The sequence below is a fragment of the Vanacampus margaritifer genome, chromosome 9 (genome assembly GCF_051991255.1).
Source record: "Vanacampus margaritifer isolate UIUO_Vmar chromosome 9, RoL_Vmar_1.0, whole genome shotgun sequence".
Classification (NCBI taxonomy): domain Eukaryota; kingdom Metazoa; phylum Chordata; class Actinopteri; order Syngnathiformes; family Syngnathidae; genus Vanacampus; species Vanacampus margaritifer.
Window position 1 is genome coordinate 21990250 of NC_135440.1, and position 24441 is coordinate 22014690.

The following is a 24441-nucleotide window of genomic DNA, read 5'->3' on the forward strand; positions in this document are numbered from 1 at the left end:
TCAGTCACCTTTTCTACCTTCTCTGTTTTTTTTTTCCTGGCTCAATTTGATGGAGCTGCCAGGCAAGAGAGTCAGAGGAAAACCTAAGCAGGTTGTTAGGAAGACATAAGGGCAGTTGTTTAGAGAGGAGGACACAGTAGGTAAGTTTATATGGAAAAGAGTGACACCCTGTGGTGACCCCTAACAGGACAAGCTAAAAGAGAAAGGCAGTGGCCTGAAATGGCCTGCTCAGTAGCATCACCAACCATCATTTCCATGCAAACAAATCGTTCTGCTCCTGGGCAGAGAGCGAAGTGTGCAAGCTGGAGACGCTGCTTCAGTCCGAGGTGACGGTGGTGACGGCCGGGGACGCCACCAGCGCTGCCGAGGCTGCCAAGACGCCGCCGGCCCTGCGACGACGCAAGCGCACCTGCTCACGGCGCCAGGGGGATCGGGACCGGGATGGAGGCGGCCCCGCCGAGCGCGGGGACAGGGGTGTCGGGGAGGAGCGAGAGCGCAGGGATGCCGGTTAGTGTACCGCTGTGACACTTAATTTATTATTATTATTTTTTTTAGATGTGTTTTTTCAAGTATTGCTTGTTTGTAGGTGCTCAGTATACGAAGCTGGGAGAGCGTGCCCGCGGCGCAGCGCACAACAGCGTCTCCACTATCCTCCTCATCGTCAGTTTCATGTAAGTAACAACACAAGCGACGGATTCCATTCTAGTACTGAAATGATGAATCAAATCACGAACGTCACATTACCAAACCCAGACAACAGGTGAGCCATGATGGTCGTTACTTGAGCCCTCCTTAGTCACTGTGATGACAGCAAGTGGCAAAATGCCCGCCCTCCTGAGATGGATCAAAATGGGTGGATTTTTCTGCTTAATTCATATTCCACAAATGCAATATTTCTCCGAATGCCGTTTTTCCACTTGTGGTGCCGCATAGAACATATTGTAAAGAAAATGTTTGACTTGAATTCTTTTTAACATCCCTCCCGGCTAATGTTACACTAGTTGGTGCTCTTTAATTTAGTAACACACTGAATGATGTTTCACATTTCAAAGAGAATCTCATTTGTCCGCACGCCATGTGGTCTCCTTGTAAACATGTCTTATGGGCTTTGATTATATCATCTTCATTACCATCATCAAAGGGGATGTTCATACTCGGCTTCTTATTTTATCAAACTTTGTATCTTTGAGAGATAACGACCTTTATTTGTACACAATTTTATAGTACAGTAGTTGGCACTTGAGGTTTTTTTTTTTTTTTTTTGCCGTTTTATTGAAAGATCTTGAGGATTGTTGCCTCACCATCTCATTGCTGCCTACGCGCATCTTTGCCCCTCCCAAATTTTTGTTGTATTATTAAAACAATTTAAATTTTTATGTTATTAAATTCCAAAATTTTAATATTTCATGAATAGCTAGGGAGGGTTTTTTTTCACAAACAAGTGACGCTTTAAAAAAAGATTCTTACTTTTTTTAAATCTAATATATCACCACGTAGAGTATTAAAATATGATGGAATATTTTTTAATCTGTATATAATTTTGTTTTTCTTTTTTACTTTTTTAAAATATACTAATAGTTATTATAAGTTGAAATTGTAAATCACTTTTATAATCACTATTTTAAAAATAATTTAAGTAATTCCTATTTTCTTTTCATTCCAATAATTTCATTCATTTGTAAAAAAAATAAATAAATAAAATAAATAAATAAATAATAACAATATAAAACAATATTATTCATTGTTGAATGAAAAGGAGCAGAAAGAAGACAAGCAAGAAAGTGGACACATTTTATAATGGATTTCAATCTAATAGTATTACGATGACATCATTTGAAATTATTTTATAATCATATCTAATTTAAAAAGTCAAAATAAATGAGTTCAGCGCAAAAGTACATTTTGTAGTAAAGGTATTTGTTCACATTTGGTCAATCTGGATGAATGAGGCACAGCTTCCAGATTTACATCAACATCAGACAAAATAAATACAAATTGTGTTTTTGGCTTTTGTGCGTACTAACAGCTTCATGGTGTCTTTTCTCGGCATCTTCTCTCTTTGTGTCTCCTTGTGCGCCACTTTGTACCTGTGTGTAGGATCTGTATCAGGTACTGTATCAAAGGCTTTTACTTTCTCCGCAACTGCAAAGCCACACTTTGTTACAGGAAGCATCTGACTTGAACTAATTGTACTCATTGTGCATTCAAATTCAAAGTACAAATGTGTTGATATTTCCTGTAACGAAGTCCCCCCACCGTGACGTGCACACTGAAATTGTTTGTTTGTGAGCCTCTTTTTCATATGCTTCTTATCGTCACGTATCACGCACACAAAACCCAGTTTCAACCAAGCACACACTCACACAACCATAAATTCCCCCAATAATGTTGCTTCGGCACCATTTTGGGGCCAAGGCAACTATGTTGAATGTGAGGGTAGGAGTTTCGTCTAAAGTGCTTTTTTTTTTTTTTTTGCCATCTTGTGCCATCTATAGGCAATTACACGCTGTTTGTGTGAGTGTCAATTTCTTACACATCTCACCATCACAGAAGTGCTTGGTGGAAACGAAAAAAGAAATGTTAAATGTTTCCTGTGCCGCGTGTTGACTAGCACTCTTGATCCGACGTGTGTCTGTGTGTGTGTGTGTGTTTCTGACCAGTCTGGTGGTGCTGGTGGCGCTCAACATGTTGCTGTTCTACAAACTCTACGCTCTGGAGAGGGCGGCGCACACGCTGGAGACATGGCACTCGTACTCGCTGGCAGACAGGTGAACATTGAACTCTGATGTCGAGAACAATATTAGCAATTGCAGTAACTTTTTAGCTAGCTCAAAAGCTCATACGTTGAGGCGGTCATAAATTGAAGAACCCCTTTCGTTTGTTTAAATTTCACCACCCCAAAATTTCAGAAAGTTCAATCTGCGTCTTCCGGAACGGCACCACAATTTAACCAAGTTGTGACTGACTCTAATTAACTAAGAAAATAAATATTTTAAATGACTAACAAAAATGTGATTTTATGTCAAATATCGTAAAATAAATGTAATAAATGAAGGACAAAAATGCTCGCTAGAAGTTGACAATTTCATGTAGCGTGGCATAAGATAAAAAATAAACTCACAAAAAATGCCAACCAAGAGCAGCCACTTTTATGTAAAATATATTGGAAAATAAAACTGATGATATCAAAATGCCAGCATAAATTAGTCAGTTGCATGTAAAAGGGTGTAAAATTAAATAATGAAAAAATAAGTCGTCCAAAAATGATCACTTTCAATTCAATACAAAGAGCCCTTGGCATATAACAGAATTGTTTTCCTACTGTGAGGTGGTTACGTAACCTCAATTTGTGCCAGTCTTATCGCTAAGCTATGCAAACGTCATAATTAAGTAAGTATTTGTATTTATTTTGTATTAAAGACCATTAACATAAAACAGTATGGCGCTAACTCGGCATGTTTTGCATTGTCCACCATTTCTAAACCGAAGACCCTTTGTAACCTGAGGCGTGGAATAAAATGACTCTCCTAAAATGTTTTTATGTTTTTTTTCACACCATCAGTCCTCTTCCTCAGACAGCAGGAGAGTGGGCTCAGGTCTTACAGCTGCAGAGACAGTTCCACCAGGCGCAGCTCAGCAAGTGGCAGCAGATTCTACAGTCGTCTGTGGCTCTTCTTGACCAGGTGTGTAAAAGTACATAGGCAGCCAGTGGAGGGAGGCTAGGATAGGAGTTACGTGGCTCCCTCTTGGGTTTTCCAGTTAAGAAGCAAGCAGAAACATTTTGAACCAACTGGAGTCATTTGGAGTCAGCCAGCCCACAATTCAACTCAGGCATCAACTGTCACGTCTTGTGTTTTGATCACTTGAGCCAAAATGGCGCCCTATGAAGCTTTCTTTCTTTCGCTGTTTCCCCAGATGAAGCAGTCACTTGAAAAACTCCACCAAGGCATCGCCGTCCCGGGGGTCCACCAGGACCAGCCGGCTGAGACAGATGCATAAAAAGCCCATCCTGTTACGGTACCGTCCACCCCAACACATCCACCGCCCCACCCAACTACATGGACGGCCCACCTTTACGGAACAGTTCCATTACAACAGCAAAAAAAAACCCACACACGCCCGGGAACTACATTACCCACAACTGTTTGACTTGAAAACCACATGGCCCTGTGGTGACTCAGCAATAAAACTCGGACGGAGGCCCACAGGTGGGCCCTCCAAAAAAAAAAGCTGCATCACGGAATCGCACGGGATTTTTTTTCCGACATCTTCCCACGCCGATTTTTGTTCTTCAAGTTGGCGTAAATCTTGGGATTTGATGTTTTAGAAACTGGGACATGAAGACGAGCGCATTAGTCGGGACCATTACAGTATTTATTGTCCAAGTCCCGCCCTCATCGCGCTCCAATTGGCTGTCCGGAGACAGCCAATAAAGACTGTAGTGATTGTTCTTGAATGTTTGATAGTAGGATATAATGTCAATAATAATAATAATTATGATGCGCGCGTATGTTGTGTGTGTGTGTGTGTGTGTGTGAATCCACAAGGAGTCCATGTTACATTTCCAATGTTTTCGTATTATTAGCTATTTTTCTTCTTCTTTTTTTTGCCGATGTTTCTCTGAGACCTCATTCGTTTGCCAATCATAAAGGACCAACCGGAATTTCATGATGGGGAAAAAAGGGAATCTCTCGTTTGTTTGTAATACATTTCTCCCACCTCTCATGTTTTTTTTATAGTTACATTTCTCCCTTTCATGTCCCCAACTCCTTTTATTCCCTCCACCCCTCCATCTTACCTGTACTCCCTCCCTCCCTCCCTCCTGTTTCTTACGGCCCTGCTGTGCATGGCCGGCCGCACACGACGACAAAAGGGGGGTGTATTATTTATTTAGGGAGGGGTGCGGAGACGAGAATGTACTGTGAAGATGTGATTGTGCACACGGAGAGAAATTGAAAAGAAAAAAAATGCAACAGGTTCTGGCTCGTCTTTGTGTGTGCTTCTTTACTTCATTTATGAAAAATTAAGATCTCACAAACTTCAGAAAAAAATGTCAAAGAATATATTTGTAATTGAATGATGGTAAAGTATAAAATGGAATACAAATATTATAAAATATAAATTAAAAATATGTATTAAATTGCATTATAAAGCATTTTTAATGCTATTTAATTATTTTCTGCATTTTATGCATCAAATGTTTTTTTTTTAATTAACAAAAAAACATGTACAAGTAGATGGTAAAATATATAACAATGTTGGAAAAAGTGACAGATTTATGCAGTAAAGGGGTTATAAAATAAACATATTAAACATACAACATATATAAAAATTCTACATAGCCCTATTGAAATGTTTTTGGGATTAAAAAAAAAAAAAGACCAAGAAATAATTTAAAAACTTGTTCCACTGTTAACAACTTCATTGGAAAAAAAAAAAATCAAGGGGGTGTAAAAAAACAACTAAGATGTGGTTGCACAAGTGTGCACACCCTCTTGTTACTTAGCATGTGTCTGTGTTAGGAATCAACCAATCACATTCAAGCTTAAGTTAAATGGTGCCTATGGTTAACCTAAAAAAAAGTTCATTTGTTCTAGCAGGATTTTTCTGGCATTTTTTTTTTCCTTTCTGGCAGAAACTTAAAAATCTTGCGTTAATACTCTTACGGCCTGCTATTTGGAACTGTTCATAATTCCCTCCACCAGGGCCCCAGCTGAAGAAAACCAGCCCCTGTTCAAGATTCTGCCGCCATCTTCCTTTTGTTGATGAGTAGTGTTGCATTTATGAAAAACGTACCTTTTGCAGTTGTGGCCAAAACTATCAACATTGATTTCATGATGGGCCTGATTTTAAAATCTAAAATTGAAACTTTTATTGATCAAAAATAGCCTTAAAAATATGTATCCAACAGTAATATGCTATAAAACCTGTGTTTTTCTTTACATTCTCTTTTGTGTTTTTAGTCAATACAATGCTACTTTAAAAAAAAAGAGAGAGAGAGAGAAAAAAACTGGTAACCAAAAAGTGGTGTCTCTTTTTTGTGAACTGGAATTTCAAATGCTTTCAACAGGAGTAAATTGGTTTTCTGTGCAGTGGACCCCCGCTACTCGCAGTGTATAGGGGGCGAGCTGTTCTAAATACATTGAAGAACATTGTTTTTTGGGCAGCTGTTATGGCTCAATTTATGTATTTTTTAATAACTTTTTTTATTACTCTAACACAATTATTTTTTATTTGATTGTTTCATATTTTATTTATGCTTGCAACACAAATAAAATATTAACTAAATATATTTAAAAAAAACAAACAGTTTATTGCTTCAGTAGGATGCAATGAAATGGGAAGCAACACACACACACACACACGTACACAGTGTTGTTTGTCATAAATTTGCATAAATTGTGTGTGTCACACTCCCGTCTTGGCTTGTTGTCGCGGAGGAGACGGTGACGCGGAAGGGGGGTGTGAGAATCCGTCTCTGCGCCAGCTTTTCCCCAAACTGAGGCAACACAAAACAACGAATAATCATTAAATGCACGATCATGTTTTCTATCGTGCGTGTGCGTACAAGTGTTACATTGTAAAGATAAAATGGTAAAAGTATCCGGTATTGTGGATTGGAGCCTACCGTGTAAGTTACTCTGCCACCTGCACAGCTGCGCAGTTGTCTTTGTTTTCAGATGCTACGGCTAAGTACTCGGCCCTGAGGCGACGAAGAGGAGAAGGAGCAGCAGGAGCAAGGAGAGAAAAAGCGTCAAACAGGGTAAGAGAATCAAAACAAATCAGAATGTGTGTTTTGATTCAAGAGGAGAACACTGAATGGAGGAGGGAAGCGTGAGGTCACTAACTAGTCCTACCTCATTCATTCATTCATCATAATCTCATATGTCGTCCACATGTCCATCCACCGTCTCTCCTTCCAGCCTTTTCAGTTTAAGTACATCCAAGAGGATATCAAAGTAATAAAACAGCATGGTTTTAAGTTCCAAAGGGAAAGATCGTTGAGGATAAATTAAAAAAAAAAACAAACAGAAAGGACAGTTAGCAGGAGGAGGAAGTGAACGTTTGGACCACTTGGTAAGTTTCTGGAAGCTTCTGGGTTGAGTTGCTGTTGTGTGCTGTCTTCAATTAAGACATCATTAACATGATCATTGATGGACTGTCGTATTAATTTGCTTTTCTGTTCCTCAAATTAATGACGCAAGCTTGCTCTTTTTGACTCTAAAATGGATACTGTGCTATAGAGTGATGCCGGTTAGCAGTTAAAAGTTTTTAAAGACACTTGTGAAAAAACGTCTTTTTGCTGCTGGTTTTATTCCTAGCCTGTCCTTTTAGAAGAGGTTGTGTATTACATTATCTAAACACATGCAACTTTGCCGTACAAAAGTCTAGCCCCATATGCTATCTTAATACTAATACGCAATGAAAACTGCATAGATGAGCCTGTCAAGGCGCTATCTGTGACCCCTGCACAATCTGTGACGCTCATTTTACACGAGATCGGCTATCTTGGATCACTAACTACGGCAACCACAGTAGAACAAAATACCTTTATATGCCTGCGCGATAGTGAGCGTTCGTAAAAATGATGTAAAATGAAAAAAAAAATTGATTCTTGATGCATTTTAAAGTAATTAAGAACTTTTAATCCTATACGTTTTAACTCTTTGCCAGACGTTTTCAGAAAAGGGATGCCGTGGGTGCCAGCCGATTTAAGCGTTTTTGACTGATCTTTCAAGGTCCACAGAAAATTATGTGTTTGGACTATGGAAACACACATACTACCAAATGAAAGATTGGACTCTGATCTTTCATCAGAAAAAAAGTTAGTTTCTACCTTATTCCGTTTTTCAGTAATCAACAATAGAAAATGGTTAGTTTCACCTCTGTTTTGAAAAAAACGTCTTTTAACGTATTTGGCACTCCTCCATAGGATTTTACTAAACGTTATTTAACGTTTTTGGCAGTCAAAGAGTTAAAGATGGATTTTTTTGACCCCATTACATGCGTGCGTGCGTGCGTACGTGAGTGAAATGACCCCTCACCCAGCCTCAACCCCTATAATATGATATTGGCCACACATTATTATAAATAAAATAAACCGTACCCATTCTCACAGCAAACTGTGTCCAAAATATATATATATTTGTACAAGATATGCTTGGGTACAGAACTGCTTTGATTAAAATAAAAAAAAAAAAATGTGCACCTGTTCTGTACCTTTTGCAATGTATATTTCTTTTTGCGAGTGTAAACGTGTTTTGACCTATGTGGTTGCCGTAGTTAGCAATCCAAGATGGCCGATCTGCACATACGCGTCACAGATCGTACAGGCGTTACAGATAGCGTCTTGACAGAGCTAACCAAACTAGCATCGATGTTATGCTAGTTACATGTAACCCTTTAAGCAACTTCTGTTTGAACACAAACAGTCAATCAGCAAATGTAGCTAGGATTGATTTACATTTATTTGAAGGAAATCTTTGGACTGTATCTGGCAACAAGCTTTAAATTTTTCCAAATCATGTTAGTGTTAGCCCATCACATTAGCACCGATTGTTTCAATGAAAAGATGTTGACTCACGCGCTCTCCCTCAAGGCCTCCTCGCCGGCCGCCGAGATCTTCCTGTAGCAGTAGATCATCTCCACCAGAAGCCACAGCTGCAGACCGATGATGGCCACGTACATCATCACCTCAGACAGGATGGAGGCTATCCCTCGCGTCACTGACAATCCAGTGCACAGCATGGGTGAGTTCTGGCTCTATGGTTATCATCACCCCCACCCAAAAAATCCAAGTAAAAGGGCAAAGGGCGCGTACTTTTGGGCACCACGCGTACGTGAATGATCTTGCTGGTGTTGGTGTGGAAGCTGTAGTCATTGTAGAAGAGCACGCGGCTGAACACGCACATGTAGCTGCCCGTGTCGTTGAAGGTGATGTTGACGATGTAGATGGAGCCGTCCTGGAGGTCCAGCGTATGTCGGCTGCCGCGCCACTGCACGCGCGACTCGAAGCGTTCGTCCAAGATCCAGCCGTGCTGATCCCCGTAGCTGTACAGCTACCGTAAATTGAAAGCCGTGCATATCAATGAGAATAAAAACACTGTTAGCGGTAGCATTTACAGGACTTTTTTTTTTCGTATTTAAAATCATTAACACATTATGTCATTAATTTGTAAAATCTATTTCATTCTGTTGTTTAATTTTTTATATATGTACTGTATATTATTTTTTTAAAGTAAAATTGGTGAAATGCCTGATTTGTAAAAAAATAAATATATATTTTGAATACGTCAAAGCCTTACATTTTTCTAAGTTAATTTTTAAAATTACAAAAAATGTGTTTGTTTGAACTAAAAAAATAAATTTATATTTTTTTACATATAGAATTTAATTCAAAGTGTTTGGCAAGTTTTGTGCAAACTTACATTTTTAATTGAGTTAAATAAAATTTTCAAATTAAAATGTGTCAGGTGTTAATATATTGAGTGTACTAAAATATTTTTGTCATTTGAATGATGATGTTGGAATAAGTCATTATATTAAATTTCATTTAAAATATGATGATGTAATTTTCCATTTTTAATTAAATGTACATCTTGATTTAAAAAATAAAATGTTGCTAATGTGTAAATTACTGTTATAAATGTAATACAAAATTGACATTCAAAATGTAAAAAAAAAAATACATTTTAAATTTGATTCAACTTTAAATACACTTTTCATCAACTTTTCATGTAATTTTAGAAAATTATTTTTCTTTCTTTTTTTTTTTTTTTAAATCAAAATTCTGTGAAATGTCCTTTTTTTTTTTTTTTTAATGAAATCCCTCCTTTTCTTTCTTCCAGTTGCGATCGTGCGTGTGACTGACGTGTGAGTAGTCGGCGTCGCCGACGGCCTTGAAGAGCCAGGTGACGCTGGCGGTGGCCATGACCTCGCCCCTCCTCTTGCATGAGATGCAGCCCAGTTTGAAGCCTCGGTTGGCCACCGCCTCCGTGTCTGAGTCCACCTCCACACACGCACCAGTGCACATGCCCGCTGGAGGGAAGACATGTAAGACACCTCGCGTCACATAATCGTCACATGACAAATTTTGTCTTAAAGGGCTTTAATTGGAGTAATATCAATTGGTCTGAAGCATTGTGTCCTGTTAAGCCCTTTTCACACTGCACTTGCTCAGTGTGAAGAAGTTTAAAAATAATTAATTCATTTAAATGTATTTGAGATAATTGTATTCATAGAGTTGAGTTAAAATATATGCCTTTTGTGTATGTTTTTTTAAAATTTAAAAACATAATAATTTTTAAAAATAGAATGATTGAATCATTTTTATAAATGCGACGCCGTGATGATGACTGACTTGCGTTAATTATGGGGAAGCCGCATGAATCCACGCCAGCTGTGCATGCATCTGCTAATCCCAATAAGTCATTTTTATATGCCAAAAATACAGGACACATCTTTCATAATTTCATAATGGCGGGAGCACAGCATCTATTTATGAGAAGGTCAACCAAAACAAACGAGCAATCAACCAGGCAGGCTGTGGGCAGCTCAATGTCAAAAAAAACGCTTTTATGCTGACACGGTAAAACCACTAACCAGTCAGTGAGCAACGCACACGTGGACGGTATTTGCACACCGCATCAAAAATGTCAGCGCGTTACATAATCGGTGACCTGACGAGTCGGGATTACGCAATGGATATTCCATAATTTGCCGTGTGCTAATCCTTTGAGTGAAATCATGTGTGATCTCTAACGCACAAAAGACACACAAATACACAATTTTTATTTAAATAACTACCAGTAGTAGAATGCAATGTGTCTCGTAAATCCTACTATGCTGTTTTTCTTAAGTAATTTCCACAATATATTTGAGCCCTTTGAAATCTGCCTAGCAACAAGTCGCCAATTTAACGTGACAACAGAATACATATTGGCGGGAATTATTATTAATTTTTTTTGTATCTAATACGGTGGTACCTTGATTTATGAATAAAATTTGTTCAGTGGTCATGCTCATTATTACTATAATATATCCACATTATACAAAAAAAAAAAAAAGTAATTAACTGAAACCTAGCAACAAGGGTCCAATCAGAGATGATGTGTTGACATCTTTTTTTATTGTGTAAAATTATTACAAAAACAAATAAGAAATAAAAAGATGTGTAAAAACAGGAAGACAGAATGAATTGAACGGCCATGAATGGGTGGAATAAGGACCATGTTGGACCTCTCATACATAAAAACAGGAAATACCAAACATCTGTGACATTTCGCTGGATTCCGAGCTAGCTTGAAACTTTCCGCAAGGACAACGGGCCATTTGAGCGAATCTTTCCGTTTCCTTTCCTTCGACAAAGTCGGCACTTTGACTTCGGACAATGAATGAGACTGTGTGACAACTATGCCGTCAGGAGGGAGGGTGAAGCATAGAAGCTTTGATTCATTGGCCCTAACGACGGATGGATTAATTAGCGAGGTCACGAGGCGGACGACATATTGTCCGCCATCAATTTGATAGCTGCATCCATCTGGCCAAGATGGGCTCGGTGTGAGCTGAATTCATAATGTGCGCTTGTCCTTGGACTGCCACACACACACACACACACACACACACACACACACAGAGGAAGTAGTGTGTCATACATGCTGATGGAACATAAAGGACCAAATGTGTTTTCCTTTCACTGTACTTCTTTTTTTTTTTTAAGCTCTCCTTCACCCCTATGGACAATTGAGCCACTGAGAACACTCCATGATTTGTCATTTTTTTTAAGATGAGTGCAGAAATGAATAGAGAAAAGACATATTAGGTCCAAATCAACGTTTAGATTCATTTTTGGCACGTATAAAGCAATCCATTATTGCACTCAGCACTTTTCCTCATTCATCAGTGCAACGATGGGCCATTTCCCATTTCCAAGATGGGCGCAACCAGGGTAGAAATATTCCAGAAAGTGAGTTTCAGAGATTGATATAAGACCCAGAAAGTCAAGCTTATTATAAAAAAATAATATATAAAAATATAATATATACTAATAATAATAATGTATATTAAAAATGTTATATATATACAGTATATCATTTTTTTATTCATATGTATTCTGTATTCTTGATTATTGGATTTTATTTTCGTATTTCAAATGGTATTTTTACTTTTACAATTTTAGCTGAATACAATCATATTAAATTGACCTTACATATTTCTCGCTTTTACCCTTGTATATTCAATTTCATTATTTATTTCCCCCTATATTTGACCAAATAAAGTAATTGGTTTCCTTTATATTTTTCCCCCAGACTTTTTTTTTTTAACTAAACAGTGAATCAAACATTAATTTGTATTTCTTTATTAGTTATTATTTATCTAATAATTAAATTGTTAATCTATTTTAAAGAACAAAAACAACTGTCTTTGCTTAGTAAATCATAATAATAAATTGATCCAATTAACTAATTAACTTCCAAATGAATTGTGTACTCTGTTCTTAATTATTTTAACGGTCCATATTTTACTAACAAAAATAGAGTATTTAGTCATGTATTTCAAATTTTTTTATTTGAATTTTTGCCAAATTTTAATTTAAAAAACTTTTAAAAAATATATATATTTTAAACGTAATATACAATACATCTATTTATTGCTTGTGCTCTTTGCAGCCATCCATCATTGCACCTAATATAATCCTTAGCCTGAACTGTTACCATCCTTCCGTCCTCCTCATCAGTATTCTATGCATGTTCATTGCTGCTATTGACTTTTTTTCCACATCAAGTGCACTTGTCCAGATTTAAAAGGCTGCTATTTTTAATCAAGCCGCCGTCTTGTGAGCTCTCATCCAATTTCCTGCCTTATCCCCCGCTAGCGTGTCCAGATGCGCTCCAGTCAACGCTGAACTCCATCCAAACCCTCCGTCGCCAAAAACTTAGAATCATTGGTTTGCTTGCGACGTCACGCTGTGTGTTCTGTGTGTCATTTGATATTATTATAAGTGATGAACCCCCTTGAATTAGCCTTGGAATTCACCCTGAATCAAAATGGCCGACTTCCTGTTCACTTAAGTGCATTGGACTTAGCATCAATTGGGGCTCTCCTTTTTTTTTTTTTTTGCAATTTTTCCTTTGTTGGAGTTGGTCAATGAACAAGTCCTGGAATTTGCCTCAAGGTGGCTGCTTCAAATCAAAATGGCTGACTTTCTGGTCAACTTTGGGCATTGGACTTTTTTGTATTCCCTATTATAATAGACATATCCACCAAATTTCATGTTGACCTGTAAAACTGGTGTGGCACGGGTTTTTTGTTTGGTTTTTAAACTATCCATGGGCCACTTATGAGGGAATTTTCTTTCAACCAAAATGGCCGACTTCTTGTTCAATTTTAAATATGCGCCCTTGACACTTTTTCTATGTTCTGGCTGTTATGTTAGACATGTACACCAAATTACGTGTTAATCCATGAAAGGGGTTTTGGGGGCTGTTTATTTTTTTAAAAAACGTTTTCATTGGCTTTCCCATATTATAACAGATGTCACTGTTTTTGTTTTGTTTTTTTTTGGGGGGGGGGGCATGTAAATGACCAGAAAAGGGCAAATTTTTCATCACTGCTTGGTACTCGGGCTGTCATAATAAGACAAATCGCAGCAGCTGGATGAGTCAAGATAATCTCTCCTAATGCATCACATCATTTTTGTGGCCTCTTTTAAATCCTTGGTCTTAAAACGAGATCATCTGTGACGTACAACCTTAAAAGTTACTGTATTTAAGCAACATTAACAACTGTGAATAATAAAGGCCCGCACACCTTTATTTAATTGGCTTTTGGCGGGACGGGAGGCAACAGCTTCATCGATCAACACAAAATTTGGTCTGCATGTCTCTCACAACATGTTTCACAAAGAGTCTAACTAGGATCCATGGCAGAAATTGAACAGAAATTCGGCCATTTTGGTTTGAAGCAGCCATGTTGGGCAAATTGAATTGAATGATCTGGTTTGTAGGCAATTTTAGCAGAGGTGGTCAGCAGCCTGAGGAGATGTTTAAGGTGGGGGGAAAAATGTCAAAATGAAGCCATTATTTTAATAGTGTGACGAAATATAGTAATAATAGTGATGATTCTTCTCCTAAGCAGTCCATTGTGGGCGGGACATTTTGCCAAATTTTGATAATTGCAAGGATTTTCTGAAAGTTCGAAATAAAATTTGCCCACCAGTTTTGCCATTCAATCCAAAATTGGGTGGAAAAAAAACAAAGTGAAGATGCCAGCAGGTGGCGCCAAACCACTACTTTTATATTAGACATGGCTTTGGCCTGAGCATCAACACACAAAAAAGTGAATTTTAACTTTGAATATCAAATTTGCAAATGTCAAGCAATCAATATACACCGCGGTGTTACCACGGTAACGGCAACCAGTGACTACTCACCTTGAAGCGCCACGAGGAGGACCAACGATATAAACGTCAGGGGGGCCTCTGTCAAGGCAGACATGTTGTCACTAACGTTCAGGTATACAAAAAAAAAAACTGGTGAACCTGCAGGATATTTTCCAAACAGTGAAGAAGAAGAACCGGGAGTTGAGAGTCTTGGATGTGATGCTATGTGCCCAAAAAAAAAAAAAAAAAAGAACAAAAAGTAGGAGGTGGCACAAAAGAAGGATTTCAGAGATCGCCTCCCCAAATGCTTCACAGTGTCCACTTACAGAAGAAGAATCACTCCCAGTATCGCCTTTCAACCTCTCAATTATTTATAATGGTGGACCTCTCGCAATCTTGTTTCTCTTTTTTGGCTTTATCCCACAGAAAACGTCTTTTGATGTTGAATGGAACCACAGTGTTTACTTGTTCTTTGGCTTTTTTTAGTCCATGTTGTCTACTAATGTGTAGAATTACTGCAGCCTTGCCAATAATAATTAACAACCCCCTTGAAACGGCTTGTAAAAGCAAAGCGCTACTTTTGTCTAAATTTAACTACTCAACTCACTTCAACAACATAGTTACTTGACACCAAATTGCAACAATATTGCAACGGAGCACTACTTTTGTCTATTTGCAATTCCTCAATTCACTTGAACATAAAAATGATGTTTTATTAGTTTGGCATAAGAACAAAAAAATAATAATAATAATCTGCGAATATAGGTGAGTCCACCAAGATGGCGCCAAAGTAATACTTTTATTGCTTTAGCCTGAGCACAAAAACTGAATATTTGAGAGGATAACTTCCTCCCTAAAAATCAGCGAATAACTGAATCCACCAAAACACCACAAGATGTGCCACACACCAAGCACAAAAACAGCTAATGGGTACGTTTTTCCAGCAAATGGCGGTGCTTGGGTCCCCATCAGCGATTAGGTGAATCCACCAAGATGGTGCACAAAAATGGCAACTAATGAAAAAATTGTTCCTTGGAAAAAATCCACAAAAAGATGAATCCACATGACCTGCGCATAAAAACAGTAAATATGTGAGTTTTTGGCAAATAACAAAGGATATGTCCCTAAAAAAAATTATATAAATCCAAAAAGCAGGTTATAGGCTACCTTAAGCAACCTCAGCAACAAGATCAACAAATAACAGAGGATGTGTTCAATTTCTTAAGTTCTTAAGCAAATAAACTCTTCAGTTCCATGAAGTTTCTTAATTCTTACACACATGAAACCAGCCCTAAAGTGTTCTCAAAGTCAGCTCAAGTAGCTCAAATGAGATTTAAATTCTGTTGTAAATGCAAATAAATGCACCTTGCTGTCAAAATATCCTCTATTGTGAAGCAAAATTCTCACTTGTGATGATCCAGAGGTGGTCGCGTCCCGTCATTTACTTATTACGCAGGTTCCCAGATCCCACTCGGCAGTTATGCGCCGCGCCATCAGAGGGCTTTCAAATTTGAGTAAATGAAAAAAGCAAGACGACACCAGAGAGTAGAGGATGTAAAAGATCAGGAGGCTCGCTCGCGGACATGACGTGACCGTATGTGGAGGGAGGCTGCTGATCTGTCTTTGGGATAAGGGGGAGGAGGAGGAGGAGGAGGAAGGTCGGGTGGGGGGGGAGATGTGATGCAGCGTAGAGGTGGAGGGAGAGGAGGATGATGGAGAGGTGTCAGGGCGTTGCCGTGGCAACAGGGAGTTGGATGTGGACGCTAGCTCCCTATACTACCACGTGTTTTTGTTTTATTTGCATAGAAGTTTTCATGAGCTATTTTTACTGTTGCATGTTACAGAAAGTCTGAATGTGTTTCTCCTTTCTTTTTGGACCTTTAAATCTGCGGTTAAAATGATTTTTTTTTTTGTAACGTTTTGCATTTTTAGCATCTGATATGTATTGGTTTTCATTTTTGTTTTATTCTTTCTGTAATGCAAAATGCTAAAATTGATCTCGGTCTGACTATAAAATATTATTTTAAAAAGCAATTTTTACTTGTTTTCCTCTTAAATTGAACGTGTTTTTTCTTTTGCATCGTTCAAATAACACATTCCTCCTGTAATTCCACAAAAATGGCGGCTAGAGGGTAGTGATGTATCAATAATTAACTGTTCTGGTTCCCATAATTCGTCCAAAACTATGCATATTTTACAAGGATCATAAGGAAATAATGATAATGGTAATAATAATAATAATAGGAAAATATCATGACGAGAACACGAATGACAGTCACAACTAAAACACTAGTAGGCCTATTTGAATTCTTAACATTTTATAATTTCTTCTCCCACAATAATATTAATATGCAAGTTCAACACATCTCTTAATCTAAACAATGACATATTTTAAATGTCCATCATAATTATGTTTAGTTGTTTACACCGTTTTGTTACGTATTTTTCCTGACGTTACGAGACCACATTACCCACAAGCCTTCGTTTACGTCGACGTATTACGTCACTACGCTAATCCGCTGGCGAAATCCAACATGGACGATACTATGACTGTTGAAAAGAGTCCGGTATGAATTCTCCACTTTGTTTCATGTTTTGTGCTTACATTAATCAAGTATATGTGGCTTTATTACACACGCCAAAGCGTTTAATAGTAGATGTCAGTTTATGTTTTCTAAACTGTCTTTATTGCCGCCATAGCCTGTTAACAATGCCCGAAACGTAAAGCTGCCAATTCATTCTGGGCAATCGCTATGTCACGCAAATTAGCCGCTAGCGTTAGCCTGGTGCTAATAGACTATTCTGCGTAAATATATGTACACAAACACAATGTGCACAATTTGCGAATGACCAAGGCCAAAGTATATTAGTTGGTTGATGCGTCAGAAAAAGAGAATTTGTTCATTTTCCACGTTGTCAAATGGAGCCTGCTATCAGCTAGCCGTTGCTAACTAAACCACTGTTCGCCCCTTCAAGCTTATTAACGTGGACATAAATGTTAACATCGATTTATGCTATAGTTTGTTTTAAGAAGTACTTGTCAGAGCTGGATCTTATAACCTTAGTTTCTTTCTATTGCTGTATACTCCCATTTCAGAAAATACCAATGACATTGTCATTATTCAAATCAATATTTGGACTTTGTTTACCTTCTGGTATTTGTTTTATTTCTTATCATACCAAACAAACATTTTCCCACCAGTATTTATTTGTATCAACCCTCACAAGATAAAATATATATTTTATTCTTACTCTTGACAGACGATGGGAAAATAAGTGCTTCCTCTTGGGGGGAAAAAAAGTCCCTTTTTTCAAAACTAATGTAAACAGGATCATTAATAAATGAACATTTGAAATGTTCGGCATGTTCAGTCCAGGGTTTACCTTGCCTCTCACCCAAAGTCAGACGGGATGGGCTTCCAGCTCACCCTTGACCCAAATGAGGACAAGCAAATTAATGGAAAGAAAATGCATGGGGAAAAAAGTGTTTATTTGTACCCCTTTGTGGTCTTCCATTGACAGGAGGAAATGCCGGCGATCTTGAACTCTCGACCGCAGACCAGTCTGTCCTTCCTGGCACCAGAACCAGAGGACCTGGAGGACCTTTACAGCAGATACAAGGTCAGATAAGCCATCAATCTTAGGCTGGATTTATAAGTGTCCAATTCAGATTTTTTTTCCCCCCGTAGTTTCATGTACTAGTGACACGTATCCCATACAGCTGTTATTACAGTGAGGAAACATAAGCAAAGAAGCTCAATTGCATGTAAAGAACTCTAAAAGCATCAACACCAGGCCATGACAACACAGCAGCAAACAACAATACATAGATCTTACAAATATTAAATATTTCATAGTGTTGGCGTGGCCCCATTCTTTCTTTATTGAGTTAAATTAGGTTGACTTCCAAATTGTTCCACTGCCACTGCAGTGTTTCCCCACCATGTTAATACTTGGGCGGGCCACCCAAGTAAACTGGCCACATGTAACATTAGTTCGCCGTCACTCACTTATGGATCATGTGGTTATAGAGGACACGCAAATAGCAGAAATAAGTACCCCCCCCCCCATTACACCCACCCAAATCGATTTAAAATCTGTGGGAAACACTGCACTGTATGCAATTATAAGGCTTTTTATATAATATCCACACTATAATTTAATTGTCTGATATTAGTTCTTTATTTAAATTAGTCAAAAATCTGCTTTTTTTTACACACAATGTAGACACACACTTCGCCCCCCCAAAAAAAATCTACAGAATTTTACATATTTTTCTCTTGTAAAGTTAAATACTAAAGGACAAAGTATTGTGATTCATATATTTGTTATTTTAAGCATTAAGGGACCCCCCAAAAAAAGTTTGTATTAGAAGGCATTTCAGTCAAAGATATTTGATTTCGGGGTTGTTGTTTTTTTAACACTGCCAGTTGTCATATTTCAACTGTGCCACTAGCGAGCAACAAATCGAAATTGTGTCACTTTGAACCATGCAGTGTGAATCCAGCCTGAAGAATCTAACAACATCTTAAATGTTGTGCAATATTTCTTTGTAGAAATACATTTTTGAATCACTGGTGTATTTAACATCCAGGAAAATTGTGAGAATCTTGCAGAAGCTGCAGCAGGAGCTGGAGTTCCTGGAGGTGCAAGAGGAGTACATCAAGGATGAGCAGAAGAACCTGAAGAAGGAGTTCCTCCACGCGCAGGAGGAGGTGAAGAGGATACAGAGCATCCCGCTCGTCATCGGACAGTTCCTGGAGGCCGTCGACCAGAACACGGCCATCGTTGGCTCCACGACAGGTACAACGCAAAGAAGCAATCTCTGAATAGGGATGGAATTAAAAAATAAAAAATAAAACACAAAGCACACTCTGCATATTTAACCCCTTCAAAGGGTTCCTGCTGGCTCAAACTCAGGCAGAGAAATTGATAAGAAGCCCACTGGTTTAAAAAAAAAAAAACAACTCTTTTATGTCAAGTGTTTATATACATTTTGATTCTTAAACAAGATGTGTGTTAAAAATAAATGAAGTCACCACACTTTTAAAAACATTCTATATATGAATTATTGATCATAACAAGCAGCTTTTGAGAGACACCTACAGCAGGCGTACATTTAAATGATTTATAATAGCAGCCATATTTTAAATGCGTAATTAGTTCTTTCCCCCATCATCGTGTCGGGTGGTCTTTCGCTCATATCTTGTCCCTGTCGCCCTCCAATCCCCTTCCCTCTCTCAGGGTCCAACTATTACGTGCGCATCCTGAGCACCATCGACCGCGAGTTGCTGAAACCCAACGCCTCGGTGGCGCTGCACAAACACAGCAACGCCCTCGTGGACGTGCTGCCCCCCGAAGCCGACAGCAGCATCATGATGCTCACCTCAGGTATTGGAAATACGACCATCCGTGTGAATGGTGTGTGTACCTTGAAGGACGAAAACATCCAGATGGGACGCAAACGCATAATACCTTTCACCAAATATTCAAGTCGATGCTTTTTTTTTTGTTGGTCAACTTTGGATTTGGCTACCATTCTGCAGGGGTAGGAGCATAAACAAGAGGTAAAAAGAAACTTCCAAAAAATTAAAACCAGCAGCATTGCGATCAACGCCAACAAGAAGTGTAATCCTGACAAATTAAAACTAGCCTCATGGCTACAAGTGATCTCCAACAAGTTGTCGAAACCTGACAAAAATAATATCAGCTGTGCTGTCAATGCAATCATCCCCAACAGGAAGTGGAGACCTACCAAAATTAAGCTTTATGTGCGGTTATAAAAAAGCCTCTCGTGCGGGCAGTAGGTACTTCCAAAATAAATTGTCCGCATAGCTATTAGCGATAATCTCACAGGAAGTGGAAACATAACAAAATAAATTGTGCTACCAATTCTCCAACTGGAAATAATAACCTACCAAAATAAAATCAGCCACACAGCAACAGGGATTCTAGACCTTTCCATATGAAAACAGCGACAGACATTTTCTGATGGGATTTAGAAACCTTCCAAAACAAAATTAGCTTAGCATTATCAAGTTGTCGTCTCTAACAATAAGTAGAAACCTTTCAAATTAAATCAGCCATGTGGCGGCAAGTGATCGCTAACAGCAAGTAAAACCCTACCAAAATAAAATAAGTCACATGGTTTTAAGCCATCATCTCTAACAGGAAGTAGTAACCTACCATAATAAAACCAGCCACTAGGCTTAAAGTAATGGCTAATTTGTCCTTTTTGCTGTATTTGTGCCTATAGACCAGAAACCTGACGTAATGTATGCTGACATCGGAGGCATGGACATCCAAAAGCAAGAAGTCAGGGAGGCGGTGGAGCTTCCACTCACGCATTTTGAACTCTATAAGCAGGTCACACACACACACACACACACACACACACACACACACACACACAGGCTTGTTTTACTATTTTTGTGGGGCCATCTCATTGACACAATGCATTTCCTAGCCCCTTCCCCTAAACCCAACCATCAAAAATGATTGCCTACCGCTATTCTTTCCCCTAACCTCAACCATAACCCAATTCAAACCTAAACTCTAACACCAAGTCTTGACCCTCAAAAAGAGGTCTAAACTTGTGGGGCCCAGCAAAATGGCCCCACCTGGACGGGTGGAGCCCACATGTTGGCCCCACTATGTAACAAAAACAAGAACACACACACCACACCAGTCTGATATCGGACTACAACATAAAGAAACCAACCATTCTCTCTCTCTTTCTCTCTCTCTCTCTCTCAACCCCCCCAGATTGGTATTGACCCACCCAGAGGAGTCCTCATGTACGGACCTCCAGGATGCGGCAAGACCATGTTGGCCAAAGCCGTGGCACACCATACCACAGGTGTGTACACACATGATGCCATCATTAAAACAAACCCCTGAAAGCAGGTGTGCTCAAGTTGGGTCCAGCCTGTTTTCCATGTTTCTCTCCACTAACACACCTGATTTCTGATCAGGATCGTTATCAGGCTTCTGCAAAGCTTGCTGATTAGCTGATGATTAGATGGAGCGAAACATGGAAAACAGGCTGGATAGGGGTTCTCGAGGACCTAACTTGAGCACCCCTGCCCTGAAGCAATGGTTCTAGAACTTTTTACACCAAGTGCCATGTCAGTGTTGTTTCATGCTGCATCTTTATGTATGCACACAGTTTGTGCAATAACTCGTCTTCTGTGCAAACAGCACAAGTTTATTAAATGCTGCGTTTAATTTTAGTCAGTGCGTTAATCCTGTGCTTTGGCCTCCCCCCGCAGCGGCGTTCATCCGCGTGGTGGGCTCAGAGTTTGTGCAGAAGTACCTGGGCGAGGGCCCCCGCATGGTGCGCGACGTCTTCCGCCTGGCCAAGGAGAACGCGCCCGCCATCATCTTCATCGACGAGATAGACGCCATCGCCACCAAGCGATTTGACGCCCAGACCGGAGGTATGACGGCACCAATGTCAATCAGGTGTTGTCGTCCGGTACCGAACAGCCCACAGGTTCCAGAAGAGAAACCCTCACAAATTTTCTTTTTTTCCCCCCCCTCTACAGCTGACCGCGAAGTGCAGAGAATTTTGTTGGAGCTGCTTAATCAGATGGATGGTTTCGACCAGAACGTCAACGTCAAGGTGAGCCAACCCCCCCCCCCCACCCCCCACACACGCACACCGTCTGAGGAAGCTTTTAACCAATTCCCCCATGGCTGCACCGTCTCTGTGGTTTTGTACTTTGACTATGCCAGGTGATCATGGCCACCAACAGAGCTGATACGCTGGACCCGGCCCTGCTGCGTCCCGGCCGCCTGGACCGAAAGATCGAGTTCCCGCTGCCCGACCGCCGGCAGAAGCGTCTCATCTTCTCCACCATCACAAGCAAAATGAACCTCTCCGAGGAAGTGGACCTCGAGGACTGTATCCCTTTTTTGTCTTGTTCATGCGCTTGTTGTTCCTTGCAAAATATATGGTATTCTGGGTAATATTGCGTTAGTGGAATATGAGTTAAGCAGCAAAATCTGCTGTTTTTATCCATCTCGGGGGGCGGCCATTTTGCCACTTGTTGTCAACTGAAGATGACATCAATGTTGCTTAGGTCTCAGGTAACAACCAATCACAGTGCAGCTTCGAAAAACAGGTGAGCTCTGATTGTTTTTTGCCTGAGTAACATTGATGTCATCTTCAGTTGACAGCAAGTGGCAAAATGGCCGCCCCCTGAGATGGATAAAAACAGCTGGATTTTGCTTCGTAACTCATATTCCAAAAATGTCCTATTAATCAGTGTCATGTTTAGACTAGTGAGGTCACATATAAGATATTATTGTCAAGAAATGTTTAAGGTTGACTTCCACTTTAAAACTGACAATTATTTATAGGGGGTTCAAGATTATTGGGGAAAACGAAGTCTAAAAAAATCAAGCAAATCTCGTGAGTGTTGACGTTTTGATCAACATTTGTGATGTAAGCACGAGATTGTCAGTTGTAAGAAAACATGGGTCTGTGAATTGTATCAAAGCGGTGGTGACTAAGGCCCAACCGATTAATCGGCCGCCGATTTAGAATCGGCAGATTATTGCCCTTCTAACAACTGTTATCATCTAGGAAAACCGAATTTTCCGACGATGTGAAAGCACCCTGAATGCACGATTTTGTCTACGTAGCATTAGCAACTAGCAAGTATGTAGCGTATGTTATTCTGGTTATTCTGTTTTTATTATTGACACATAAATCCATACAATAACCTTGTACACTTCATGAAATTTGTTGATAAGGTCATACTATTGACTTGTCATTCAAAACAAAAGCAAAAGTTAGGAATGGGACGGGGGGATAATTTTATGCATTACAGTATTTTTATTTTTTTTAAATAATCGCGCGATTAATTGGTAATCTGTATTTTTTCTGCCAAAAATCGGCATTGGCCCAAAAAAAATGCATATCGGTCGGGCCCTAGTAGTGACACCTTGTTAAGCAACTAGATTGCCAGCCACCCTTAACCCGTTTTTACAGACGTGGCCCGACCAGACAAGATCTCTGGAGCCGACATCAACTCCATCTGCCAGGAGGTGAGTGTGCGAGAAACCTGATCAACGTTGGTAAATATCAACTCGGATGCACACTCAATACCAACGTTGATTTCTTTGTTCCCCATCTTAAGGCCGGCATGTTGGCCGTTCGCGAGAACCGCTACATCGTCCTGGCCAAAGACTTTGAAAAGGCCTACAAGACGGTAATCAAAAAGGACGAGCAGGAGCACGAGTTCTACAAGTAGAGAGGGTGGAAAAACGTTTGTGTCTGTAGCTGCCATGTGTCATTTACATTTTTGTTCACTTGGGATGAACAAAGTGTGTTGTTTTTTTTGTTTGTTTGGTTGTTGTTTTTTGTACAGACACTTCTGGTTCCGGAAAAAAAAGTCAAGTCTTTACCAATAGTCAGGTTGCATCTATATACAAGTATATGACTTAAAAAATCCCCATTAAAGATGTTTTCCATAAAATGTGAACATTTTTTCTGTTTTGATTTGATTTGGACTCAAGTTTGTTTGTTTTTGCAACTACTCATTGTTTGCTTTTTAAAATATAGTGGTTGTTTATTGTAACACTGGTAATCATTTTCATTTATTTATTTTTAAGATATAAAAACAAAACAAATAATTTGAATATGTCAAAGGCAAGAACTCCACCCCACATTTGGATACATGGGTTAGGGTTGTTAATACTGTACAGTGTTGATAAATTTTTATATGGCACATTTTAACTCTTACTGCCAAAAACGTTAAATGACGTTTAGTAAAAACCTACGGAGGGCCGCCAAGGACGTTAAAAGACGTTCTCCAATTATTTTGGGGGGGGAAACGGGTGGAGGAAAGCCTTGGCCACTGGTGAAAGTTTCAAGCAGATCTCGTTAGCCTAATGACTATTTTTGGCCCCTAGATGGCAGCAATGACTCTTTTGACAAGATTGGGTAGGCGTCAGTAGAAGACGTGAGGCGAAGCTAGAGGGGACAATGGCTGGGGAAGGGAAGAGAACATGGCGACCGGTTGCAAGCAGCTCACGCTCGAGCAGTTTTTTTC

At 39.3% G+C, this 24441-nt stretch overlaps 3 protein-coding genes and 1 long non-coding RNA gene across 10 annotated transcripts in view; 3 read left to right on the plus strand and 1 right to left on the minus strand.

The window, feature by feature from the left end:
• Window positions 1–4978, plus strand: part of gramd1a (GRAM domain containing 1A) — a 22789-nt gene extending 17811 nt beyond the window's left edge. For all 4 annotated transcript variants that reach the window (XM_077574784.1, XM_077574786.1, XM_077574785.1 and 1 more), the window contains 5 exons: window positions 286–507; window positions 587–671; window positions 2661–2768; window positions 3563–3683; window positions 3916–4978. In XM_077574784.1, coding sequence (XP_077430910.1) covers window positions 286–507; window positions 587–671; window positions 2661–2768; window positions 3563–3683; window positions 3916–3999 — 620 coding nt within the window. In that variant the 3' untranslated portion in view covers window positions 4000–4978. The remainder of the gene's footprint in view (window positions 1–285; window positions 508–586; window positions 672–2660; window positions 2769–3562; window positions 3684–3915) is intronic.
• On the minus strand, window positions 4952–15988 carry scn1ba (sodium channel, voltage-gated, type I, beta a). Of its 4 annotated transcripts, XR_013295222.1 has the most exons (8): window positions 15788–15988; window positions 14432–15448; window positions 9872–10038; window positions 8822–9059; window positions 8585–8726; window positions 6858–6924; window positions 6629–6703; window positions 4955–6499 (listed from the first exon to the last, which is right to left on the minus strand). XR_013295222.1 is itself a non-coding variant. In XM_077574789.1 (7 exons), the coding sequence occupies exons 2-6, from the start codon at window positions 14493–14495 to the stop codon at window positions 6637–6639; spliced, it is 678 nt and encodes a 225-aa protein (XP_077430915.1). In that variant the 5' UTR covers window positions 14496–15448; window positions 15788–15988; the 3' UTR covers window positions 4964–6499; window positions 6629–6636. The 4 variants fall into 4 exon arrangements, 2 of the variants coding, with proteins under 2 accessions (XP_077430915.1, XP_077430916.1); XR_013295221.1 differs by having other exon boundaries at window positions 4952–6499; window positions 6629–6924; XM_077574789.1 differs by lacking the exon at window positions 6858–6924 and having other exon boundaries at window positions 4964–6499.
• LOC144057342 (uncharacterized) lies at window positions 6430–11995 on the plus strand. Its single transcript, XR_013295223.1, has 3 exons — window positions 6430–6763; window positions 8600–8750; window positions 9849–11995. It is a non-coding gene; the product is annotated as an uncharacterized LOC144057342 (long non-coding RNA).
• Window positions 15989–16868: 880 nt separating the features above from the next.
• Window positions 16869–23871, plus strand: psmc4 (proteasome 26S subunit, ATPase 4). Its single transcript, XM_077576554.1, has 11 exons — window positions 16869–16947; window positions 17903–18001; window positions 18997–19183; window positions 19625–19771; window positions 20637–20746; window positions 21146–21239; window positions 21652–21819; window positions 21928–22004; window positions 22118–22286; window positions 23379–23434; window positions 23527–23871. The coding sequence occupies exons 1-11, from the start codon at window positions 16915–16917 to the stop codon at window positions 23638–23640; spliced, it is 1254 nt and encodes a 417-aa protein (XP_077432680.1). The 5' UTR covers window positions 16869–16914; the 3' UTR covers window positions 23641–23871.
• The last annotated feature ends 570 nt before the right edge of the window (window positions 23872–24441 follow it).